Source organism: Chiloscyllium plagiosum, chromosome 6, assembly GCF_004010195.1.
Source record: "Chiloscyllium plagiosum isolate BGI_BamShark_2017 chromosome 6, ASM401019v2, whole genome shotgun sequence".
NCBI classification, from domain to species: Eukaryota; Metazoa; Chordata; class Chondrichthyes; order Orectolobiformes; family Hemiscylliidae; genus Chiloscyllium; species Chiloscyllium plagiosum.
The window spans coordinates 93,868,993-93,881,089 of record NC_057715.1 but is presented as its reverse complement, the minus strand read 5'-3'; the positions used below and the strand labels follow the sequence as shown (position 1 = coordinate 93,881,089).

Below are 12,097 nucleotides of genomic sequence, written 5' to 3'. Positions count from 1 at the left end.
CTCAATCAAGTTCGTGAGACATGGTTTCCCAGACACAACGCCATGCTGACTATCCCTGATCAGTCCTTGCCTTTCCAAATGCATGTAAATGCATGTCCCTCAGTACTTCCTCCAACAATTTGCCCACCACCGATGTCAGGCTCAAGTCTATAGTTCCTTGACTTTTCCTTACTACCTTTCTTAAATAGTGGCACTACGTTAGCCAACCTCCAGTTTTCTGGCATCTCAACTGTGACAATTGATGGTACAAATATCTCAGCAAGGGACCCAGCAATTATTTCACTAGCTTCCCACAGAGTTCTAGGGTATACCTGGTCAGGTCCTGGGCATTTATCCACTTATGCATTTCAAGACATCCAGCAGCTTCTCCTCTGTGATATGGACATCTTTCAAGACGTCACCATCTACTCCCCTACATTCTATATCTTCCAAGTCCTTCTCCACAGTAAACACTAATGCAAAATACTCATTTAGTATCTCCCCCATCTCCTGTGGCTCCACAGACAGGCTGCTTGCTGTCTTTGAGGGGCTCCATTCTCTCCCTAGTTACCCTTAATGTATTTATGAAAACCCTTTGGATTCTCCTTAAGCCTATTTGCCAAAGCTATCTCATGTCCTCTTTTTGCCCTCCTGATTTCCCTCTTAAGTCTACTCCAACTGCCATTATACTTGTCTAAGGATTCACTCGATCTCTCCTATCTATTCCTGGCATGTGCTTTCTTCTTTTTCTTAAACAAAACCTCAATTTCGCGAGTCATCCAGCATTCTCTACACCAAATAGCCTTTCCTTTCACCCTAACAGGAATATACTGTCTCTGGACTCTCGTTATCTCATTTTTGAAGGCTTTGCATTTTCTAGCCATCCCTTTATCTGCGAACATCTGCCCCCAAATCAGCTTTTGATGGAATTAGGCAAGAACTTTCAAAGTTCTTCACTTCAATACTGAACTTCACAGTGCACTGACACCTTTCATAATAATGTTGTTGCTATGTCACTTGAGCACAGGGACAACCACCAATCTCATGGATTGGAGAAGGGTCCATCTCAGGAACCTCTGCTTAACTGTCTTAGCACTCACTCACTTTGTACCTGGAGCCAGAGAGTCATACAGAAAGAAAGAGACTCTTTGGTCCAACTCATACGTGCTGAGCAATCATCCTAATCTGACCTACTCCCATTTGCCAGTATTTGGCCCATATTCCTCTAAATGTTTCATCCACATAGCCGTCTTGACACCTTTCAAAATGTTATAATTGTACTCGCCTCCATTAATTCCTCTGACAGCTTGGTCCAGACACACACCATCCTCTACGTGAAAAAGTCTTTTTTTAAACCTTTCTCTTCTCACCTTAGACCTCTATAATCTTATTTTGGGATCCCCAACTCTAGGGAAAAAAACCTTGGTTATTCATTCTATCCATGCCCCTCATGATTTTATAAACCTCTATAAGGTAACCCCTTAGCCTCCAACACTCCAGGTTAAAAAAGCTCCAGCCTATTCAGTCTCTCCCTATAACTCAAAGCACCCAGTCCCAGCAACTTCCTTGTAAATCTTCTCCGCACCCTCTCAAGTTTAACAATATCCATCCCATAAAAGGGGACCAGAATTGTACACAGTATTCCAAAAATGTCCTGTACAGCTGCAACATGGCATCCCAACTCCTAGAGAGAAAGTGAGGGCTGCAGATGCTGGAGATCAGAGCTGAAAATGTGTTGCTGGAAAAGCGCAGCAGGTCAGGCAGCATCTAAGGAACAGATGCTTCTTCAGGAACATCCCAACTCCTATACAGAGAGAGAAAATTCCTGATGAAGAGTTTATACCTGATACATCAATTCTCCTGCTCATCAGATGCTGCCTGACCTGCTGTGCTTTTCCAGAGCACACTCTCGATCCCAACTCCTATACTCAAGGTTATGACCAATGAAGGCAAGCGTGCCATGTGCCTTTGTCATAATTGTTTACCTGTAACTCCACTTTTAAGGAAATATGCACCAGCACCCCAGGTCTCTTGTTTGGCAACTCTCCGCAGGGCCTTACCATTTATTCTTATGCCCTGATTTGCCTTACCAAAATACAGCATCCTACATTCAAACTTCAGTTGCCATTCCTTGGCCCACTTGCCCATCTGATCAAGGTCCTGTTGTAACCGGAGACAGTTTTCTTCATTGTCCACTACACCACCTATTTTGGTCTCATCTGCAAACTTACTAACTACATTTGCTATATTCACATTCAAATCATTTATATTAAATGACAAAAAGCAAGGGACCCAATAAACGATCCTTGTGGCATATCACTGGTCACAGGCCTCCCGTCCAAAGAACATCCCCCTACCACCACCCACTGTCTCCTACCTTCAAGCCAATTTTGTATCCAATTGGTTAGCTCCCCTGGATCCCATTCAGAACGCCATGCTGGCTATGCCTAATCAGTGCTCGTCACAGCAGCTCTGACATCTTGCCATTTGTGCTTGGTTGCGTCACTCAGAACTTCACCGTGGGTGGCACGGTGGCACAGCAGTTAGCACTGCTGCCTCACAGTGCCAGAGACCCGGGTTCAATTCCCACCTCAGGTGACTGACTGTGTGGAGTTTGCATGTTCTCCCCGTGTCTGTGTGGGTTTCCTCCGGGTGCTCCGGTTTCCTCCCACAGTCCAAAGATGTGCAGGTCAGGTGAATTGGCCATGCTAAATTGCCCGTAGTGTTAGGTAAGCGGTAAATGTAGGGGTATGGGTGGGATGCGCTTTGGCGGGGCGGTGTGGACTTGTTGGGCCGAAGGGCCTGTTTCCACACTGTAAGTAATCTAAACTTTAAGGCTCACACCATTTCCATGTTACCATGCTGTTTAGTGTAGAGAAAACCTAGCAGGTGACCATGGTTGTCAGCAGTAATCCTAAAAAAAAGATATATTGCTATATGGCACTGCGCCAAACCTATACCATGTTCCAGCAGTGTATGTATGCAGGCAGCAAATGCACTACATAAGTACTCCAGCCAAATGGCCATGTCTCAATGTCTAAGGGGTCAAGTTTCAAGGGCTTTTGTCACTCAGGGGCTCCATCACAGTTGGTGAATAGCAGCATCTGATCTCAGACCAGGTGCGCGGAAATGCTTGAGGTGGTCAGGGGCAGGATTCTATATCATTGCAGTACAGGAATGGGCCATAGTCAGTCCTGCAGGTCGAATATAATCAGTCCGGGAATTCATGATAAGTAACTCATGGGACTAAATGGAGATCAGTCCGACACCTGGTCAATCATCAGTCATAGTTATCTATTAATGTTTGGTCACAATCAGGCCTGAGGGGCTGTTCAATGAAAAGCAAAGGATTTATTGGGCCACTACTTTAATAATGAAGGACCATGGGGATTGAAGGCAGCATGCTGTAATGCTGTGGGCACAATAAATATGAAGGAAGGCACCTCAATAAATAAAGGAAGAGACAACACTGCATTGAAGGACATGCATAAGGGGTGGATCATTGACAACTGCAACCATTAATAGGGGGAACACTGCAGCACAATTATTGGCAATGCAAAACGTTAGGGACAGGCCTCTAAAAACTTCCCCACTTCCCCTTTTGTATAAAAGGGGTTTGACTGCAATAGGCCCGAAAACTTCAAGGTCTCTTTTCAGGTAAATTATTTAATGCTAAAGAGCAAGCATAAAGGCAAAATATTGCAAATACTGGAAATCTGAAAGACACGCAAAGAATTCTAGAGAAACTCAGAGATCTGGCAGTATCTGTGACAAGAGAAACAACATTAATAATTTTAGTCCAGTAGGAGTCTTCTTTCGAATGGAAGAAGTAGAAATTCATTCACTCAGCTATCTACCTGAATTAGTTGGATACTAAGTATATATAATTCAGTGGTACAAACAGCTGTTTAAAATAAATTGTTTCTTGGCCAAGTATCTACCTGCAGCTAACTTCCTTACTAGTTTCAATTCTCATGTTTGATTTAAAAAGGACTATTAAAAACACGCATTGTGTGCAACACATACAAGGTTACATTTGCTTACCCAAACATAATAGAAATTCTTCAATGTCTCAGGCCTAATTCAGACTGCAATGATTACAGGAATGTCATTGCTACTTACTGACAAATAAATTTTGATGGCTTCAAAGTCTGCTAAGCCAATACTGATCCAGACAGTCAGTGTAACCACAGAAATACCAACGATAAATGGAACAAAATATCCACTCAGTTTGTCTGCAAACTGTTGAATTGGGGCCTGGAAAAGTCAAAATATACTTTATTTAGATTCAAAAAGTGAATAGCAAATTAAAAATTAAATGATCACTCTTAAAATATTAACCCAGATTTCTACAGAAAGCAGATTTCACCCCCTTTGTTTTACCTCTTCTTCTTCACCCTCAGCAATTTATAATGCTCAAAGATGAGGTTTCAAATTATTGATGCAATACTAGAACAAAATGTTTTCACTGCAGCCGTGGTCCAATTTTTCAAAGCTATCTGTTTTTTATTGTTTTAAACAATTCCAAAGTTAGAAGAAGATAGCTTTCTTTCTGCTATTTCCAAACATTACTTCATCTTTTGTGACACATGCAGGTCAGAAGGGACCTTTACATTTTTTTTTGCATTGTTTTAATTTCATAGAAATGTCTTGTGATAGAGTTAAAAATATAAATGATGGCCTATAATTTAAAATACAGAGTGAATGTTAGGCAGAAAAGTTTGGGTGTGGGTTTGGGTTGGGTGGACAGATAATGCTTTAAACATCAGAATCTCAACTCAAACTACCCCTAATCCACCACTTTGGCTTTTGAGGAGGAAAGGTGGACAGATGATTAACCTGCTCAAAAGAGGCTGATTCACACTTCAAATTCTTGCCAAATTTTCTGAGCCTCAAGATACCCAACAACTGAACAACTACATTTATTCTTTACAACACTAATGCCTTTATACTTCTTGGATCCAGCAATGCTGGCCTAGTTGTAATTGAGAATACCCTTCTCCTGTGCACGCAAACTCCACTCCAACCACTGAACTCCAAACCTCATCCCACTCATCTCTGATTGCCTTTCTCTATGCATCTGATATGCCACAACTCGCAAAACAAGCTTACAATTTCCCATCCTGCAGGGCTCAGTGACAGAAGTGAGGGATAAGTGTGGACAGTATTCCTTCTCAGCTGACTTTATGCACAGTCGTGAGAATTGTGAACTGTGGAAGTACTGTACAGGTTGCTTGTCAGCTCTAGGTTGTGTACATCAAACAAAATTTGGAGGGATCAATAGTGCAGGATGTACATTTTTCTATTGGGAAATGGCTTGCTGAGGTGTTCCCTGAAGGTTATACTATTACTCTTTTGCATTTTTCTAAATTACCTAGACACAGATGTAGACAATAGTGTTATAAAGTTTGCAGATAATGTAAAATAATAGATCATGAGGAGGATAGCTTTAGGCTTCAGGATGACCTGCTGGTGAAAAGTGTGATGCAATTCAGTTAGGAAAGATTAATATGGAAACATATGTTCACTTTTCAAAGTTATAAATCAGCATGATATTCAGATAGTTTAAAGTTGACAGGGCCAATTCAAAAGGTGGTAATAAAAACATATGAGCTACTTTAATTTATAAAAACAATAAAATCATGCTGGAACTTAATAGTTCACTAGTTAGGCCTCGATGGACAACTTTGGGCACTACATTTCAGAAAAGGTGCAAAGGCATTAGAAAGGGTACTGAGGGGATTTGCCAGGATGTTATGATGTCTGACTCTAGATTGCATGCACCCCTTTCATATAGTGTGGAAAATTTATCTCCAATGAGTTCATTCAGTTTTGTCATTCTTTACTCCATTTATAAAAAATGATTTTGCAAAGCAGCAGTCAGAAAAATACATGTGAAACATGCCTTTTTCTAACATTATAATTCCACAATGCTATAATAAATTGACAGCAATCCTAAAGATGCTTTTGACATATGCAAAAGTCTACTTAATTGTGCTATGCAAGAATTACATGCCTACCTTTGATATCTGTGCTTCTTCTACCAGCTTAACAATTTGCGACAATGTTGTTTCTGAACCAACATGGGTAGCCTGAATAAGCAGAGAACCCTGTGCATTAATGGAACCAGCAATCACTGCATTCCCTACTCTTTTAACAACTGGCATAGGCTCTCCTGTAAAAACAAAAGAAGTAAGTTAATTGTGTACTATTAGAATCTGTAGTCTTAACTCCATAGTCCATCATCACATTTTACACCCCGTTTCAGGGCAATATCAAATCAAGATGACAATACAGAATAAGCTAAGCAGTCATCAGTCCTTTCCAATGCCTACACCATCCTTAGACCATGAGACCTAGATCTAGGCCCTCCATCATCCCTGCATCCAGTTTGTCTGACCTTGTCAGACTATTATTCACTTCAACAAGGTCCTCTATCATTCTTCTAAACTCCAACAAATACAGGTCTAGTCAACCCAAACTCTCCTCAAAAATCTCCCATAGTACAGGAATCAGTCTGGTGAAGTTCTGTTCTCTCTGGCAAGTAAGGAGATCAAACCCGCACAAAATACTTCAGGTGTGATCTCACCATAGTCCAGTACAGGTGCAGAAAGACATCTTTGCTCCTGTACTGAAATCTTTACAACAAATAATATCATAAACAGACCAACATATCATTTGCCTTCCTAACTGCTTGCTACACCTGCATGCTTTCTTTCAATTAATCAGATCCTCAAACTATTGCCATTGAATTAACATTCTGTCATTGCAATCTTCCTACTAAAGTGGATGACCTGCTGGATAACTGAAAAGTGAATTACAAAATGAAAGTTGAGTAAAGTTTGTGTAACATTTCAAATCCTCAATAATAATTTCCTTATTCTTACTCAGTTTATTGTTAGGAAAGATTGTTAAATGAAGCATTATCCATCAAAAAATGTTCCATTTTGCTTTTTTTAAAATTAAGAACTGATCTTACCACAACTGAATAGCATTTTTCCCCACCACCAAATCACACATGGTACTTTTAATCTATTATCCATCACAACATTTCTAATTAATCAATATGTATGCAAAGCCCAACAAGGCAATGCAATACCACCAAAGATAAAAGAAAATTAAGGAAGAGAATGGAGGAGAGTAAATCAAAATGGAGTTACAGGGGAGATAAAGCACTCCATACCCTGCAATGCCACATTTATTGGAGAAGCATCAGACCTTCTTTAATAGGTGCCAGCAGGCAATTTGTCAATTAAATCTTTAATGATTCTTCCAAATGGCCAAGTTTAGCATCTGTTTCAACGCCTCACCCAAACTAATGTCTTGTGCTAAAGGCAGGTAAACCGGTTTGCAGGTCAAGACCTCATCCTGATTACCTTTTGGATATTTTAGGTAGCAAAAATCCTAAGGAAAATGTTTTGTTTCTGATTTCCAGCATCTGCTGTTCTTTGGTCTACTTGTTTGGGAAAATGTATAATGATTTGCCTTAGTAAAAAAGAAACATTGGAAAGCGCACAATAAGCCTGTTACACTTGAAACATAGACAATCAAAACATACCTGTAATGAGAGATTCATCTGCCATAGAACATCCTTCTATTACTTTTCCATCCACAGGAAACTTGCCACCAGGAACCACCTTAATAATGTCACCTCTTTGGACAAGATCTACAGCTATCTGTTCCTCACTGAAGAGAAGGAAAATGACAGAAAATATTTATATTTGAGTATTTCAAACGGCATTTCAGAAGTTTTTTTAATTTCTGGTATAAACTCCCCCATCCTCCACACCCATTAAACTTGTTAGTAATATAGAGACTTTGCACTGACTGGTCAGGTAACCAATGTAACCTATCATTACAGAGAAAACTTCCTGCTGGTTTCAGAAGTCACAAAGTATCAGAAAGGCTTCCTCAATTCCAAAAACTGACATGCGAGATTTATTGAATCATGTCAGAATAAAAATCTTGATCAGATGGGCCAATGGGCCACGGAGTGGCAGATGGAGTTTAATCTAGATAAATGTGAGGTGCTGGAAAGACAAATCAGGGCAGAACTTCTGTATTTAAAGGTAAGGTCCTGCTGAACAAACAGAGCTTGGAGTGCAGGTTCATGGTTCCTTGAGTGGAGTCCCAGGTAGACATGATAGTGAAGGCGGCATTTGGTATGCTTGCCTTTATTGGTCAGTGCGTTAAGTATAGGAGTCGGGAGGTGATGTTGTGGGTGTTCAGGACATTGGTTAGGGCATTTTTGGAGTACTGTGTGCAATTATGGTCTGCCTGCTATAGGAAGGATTCTGTAAAACTTGAAAGGGTTCAGGAAAGATCTTTACAAGAATGTTACCAGAGTTGAAGGGTTTGTGCTACTGGGAGAGTGAATATGCTGGGGCTATTTTCCCTGAGGATTCCGAGGCTGAGGGGTGACCTCAGAGGTTTATAAAATCATGAGGGACATGGATAGGGTAAACAGACAAGGATTTTTCCCCATGGTGGAGGAGTTCAAACCTAGAGGGCATAGATTTAAGGTGAGAGGAGAAAGATTTAAAAGGGACCTAAGGAGCAACTTTTTCATGCAGAGGGTAGTGCATGTTTGGAACGAGCTACCAGAGGAAGTGGTGGAAGCTGGTATAATTACAACATTTGAAAGGTATCTGGATGGCTATATGAATATGAAGGGTTTAGAAGGCTATGGGCCAAATGCTGGTGAATGGGACTAATTTGAGTTAGGATATCTAGTTGGCATGGACAAGTTGGACTGAATGATCTGTTTCCACAACTCTATGAATCTATCAGAAAACAGGTTAATAAAAAAAAGCTTTAACGATCTTTTAGTGGACATCACCTTTGGCTCGATCCTTATTCAATGTAACACCAATTAGCATAACTTCACAGCGTTGTTGATTCACCTACTCCACATAGATTCAGTGCTCAAGAAAACAGTTCACCATCATCGCTCCTTCTAATTTTCTTTCCAGCTATATGGGCCTCTAATCACATGCGCAGCACTGATTTTCAAAATCATAAGTCAATGCTGCGACTGCTGTGCTCAGAATCTTGAGTGTGGCAAGGATAGTTCTTCACCACTACCTTCACAAGGGCAATTAGGGATGGGCAACAAATGCATGCTTAGACAGTGGTGCCCAAATCCCATGTAAAATAAAACATTCCGAACACTTAGTCTCTGCCTTAATGTTAACCATTCCGTTTTTATGATGTAAACAATGGCAAAACAGTCTCCCAAAGCAAATACAAATAAGGACTACAATCACCACAGGTTATACAACTCCTCAAACTGGATATGGTGACACTGGTGCACGAAATGGGGAAGAATAAAATAAATGCAATACTTTTAACTTAATCCATTTGACAGCGACAGGATAGATTCAGGTCAAATCTAGGCTTTAGATCCTGACTAATTCTATTGTCCATTGAAGTCCATGTGGCATATAAATCAATTAGGTCAAAAGGCTTGGCTTCCGGTTGTAAATTTGATTTAAATTTGGTGTTAACACTGACAAGATTTTCCAAGATTTGTTTTCAACATAAAAACAAAAGCAAAATACTGCAAATATTGGAAATCTGACGGAAAAACAGAAAATGCTAGTGAAACTCAGCAGGACTGGCAGCATTTGTGGAAAGAGAAACAGAGTGGTGTTTCAAGTCCAATAATGAGTCTTCTTCAGAACGCTCTGTCCACCGATGCTGCCAGTCCTGCTGAATTTCATCCCTGTGTTTGTCTAATGGGCCTATGTTAACTTTGGCTTCTCTCTTTTTGATCAATTTAAACAAGATCTTGCTCTCCCATCTTGATATTACTTACAAATTTACGCTCAAAGTTTATCTTCTTGGACATCTTCAACCTTTCCCTGCAGCAGGCCACTATTCCTGTCTGTTTCAAGAGGGCCAACATCATCCCTGTGCTTAAGACGACTCACGCAGCATGTCTCAATTACTACCGCCCAGTGGCCCTAACCGGTGGTCATGAAGTGCTTTGAAAGATTACTCATGGCATTAATCAACTTTGACCTCCCCACTATTGACCCACTCCAATTTGCCTATTGGACCAACAGAGCCACATCAGATACCATATCACTTGCCCTTCACTCCTCCCTAGAACATCCTAACACCAAGAACAGCTACGTAAGAATCCTACTCATTGACTACAGTTCAGCTTTCAACACTATCATCCCTCGAGACTGATGATTAAGCTTAGTGATCTTGGACTAAGCCCCACCCTCTGCAACTGGATCCTCAGCTTCCTGACCCACAGGTCACAATCAGTGAAGACTGGGGACACTCAACACTGGAGCCCTCCAGGGGTGCATACTCAGCCCAATATTGTACTCACTGTATACCCATGACTGTGTCGGCAGGTACCAGACTAATGCCATTTACAAGTTCGCTGATGACACCACCATAGTCGGTCGAATCTCCAATGGTGATGAAACAGACTACAGACAGGAGGTGGAAGACCTGGAAAAATGATGTATTGAGAACGACCTAGCTCTCAACGGAGACAGTTACAGAGACAATCACAAAGGCCAACCTCCCATCTACAGAATCCATCTACCAGGCCCGCTGTCAAGGAAAGGTCACCAGCATTCTTAAAGATTCATCCCACCCTGGCAATGTTTTTCTACAATCTCTACCATCGGGGAGAAGGTACAGAGGCCTGAACACACACGCCAGCCGGTTTCACAACAGTTTCTACCCTACAGTTGTTACAATACTGAATGGACTCACAAACTCTTAACATTCGCCTGTACCTGTGTTTTTGTTTTTGCCACTGTTTACCTATTTACAATCTATGCTCCATAACTATGTGATCTGCCTGTATTGTTCGCAAGACAAAACTTTTCACTGTGCCTAAGTACACGTGACAATAAGTCCAGCTCAATTCATCTTTTCCCTTTTTTTTGGTAGTCTTTTGTTGGTTTTTAAATTCTTATTAATCCTCTATCTTACAATGTGGCAAAGATTAATGTTTTTTTTCTTTCAAGTTGATGTTATCTGTAATTTCCCTGGTTACCAATGGTTGGCTTATCTCTTTCCTATTCTCATTTTTCCTCAATGGGATATATCTTTGTTGCAAGCCATGAACTATTTTTAAAATGTATGCCATTGCTCCTCAGCTGCCTTTGTCACAAAACCCCTTCCCCAGCTCACTCCTGCCAGCTCTGCCCTCATTTTCTTGTTATTTAAGCTGAGTGCAGTTGTTTCTGACCCAAGTTCCACCCTCTCAAATTGAACGCTAAATTCCACTAAATTGTGGTCACTGTTTTATCCTGACATTATGTATTGAATCTGCCTCATTGCACACTATCAGATCTAAACTTGTCTGATCCTTCTTGGATCCATAACATCCTGTTCAAGGAACCGGTCTCATCTCATTCTAAAAATTTTTTGTCATGGCTACCTCTGCCAAACTGATGATTGTGATCAAGTGAAAGCCAAAGACATCCCTGATTAATTTACTGCCTTTGTTACATATCCTCATTATCCCCTGAATTGCACTCTGTCCCACTGTATACTGTTATGGGTCCTGCTGAATACTCCTACCAATGTTTTTTCTCCCTTTATTATTTCTTACCTCCACCCACATGGATTCTACATTTTCAGATCCAAGTTCATTTCGTGCTATTGTATTTATCCCATCCATGTGAACAATGTTATTCCACGATTCTTTCCTTTTGAAAAGTCTTATGCCCTGAATATTTAGCTCCCAGCTCTAATCTTGTTGTAACCACGACTCTGTAATGGCTTTAAGATCATACTCATTAACTTGTATTTGAACCATTAAATTGTTAATTTTGTTGTGAATATCATCAGCATTCAAAGAAAATTATATTTAATACTCTAAATATTCAGTGCAGTTGTACTAGTTTTGCTTTTTCAGTAGCCTTCAGATTACAGGGAAGGGAAAGGAAGGAAGGAAAAAAAGGAAGGAAGGAAAAAAAGGAAGGAAGGCAGGAAAAAAGGAAAGAAAAAAGGAAGAAAAAAAAGGAAAAAATGAAAAAAAGGAAGGAAAAAATGAAAAAAAGGAAGGCAGGAAGGAAAAAAGGAAGGAAGTAAAAAAGGAAAAAAGAAGGCAGGAAAAAAGGGCAGGAAGGAAAAAAGGAAA

The 12,097-nt window shown here is 40.5% G+C and overlaps 1 protein-coding gene across 2 annotated transcripts in view; it reads right to left on the bottom strand.

Annotated features, from left to right (window-relative positions):
- The window catches only part of LOC122550837 (copper-transporting ATPase 2-like), a 102,460-nt gene that overhangs the window by 39,380 nt on the left and 50,983 nt on the right, over positions 1-12,097 (bottom strand). For both annotated transcript variants that reach the window (XM_043692153.1, XM_043692154.1), the window contains exons 10-12: positions 7,538-7,665; positions 6,000-6,154; positions 4,102-4,236 (exon numbers count right to left, since the gene is read on the bottom strand). In XM_043692153.1, the coding sequence (XP_043548088.1) occupies positions 4,102-4,236; positions 6,000-6,154; positions 7,538-7,665 (418 nt within the window). The remainder of the gene's footprint in view (positions 1-4,101; positions 4,237-5,999; positions 6,155-7,537; positions 7,666-12,097) is intronic.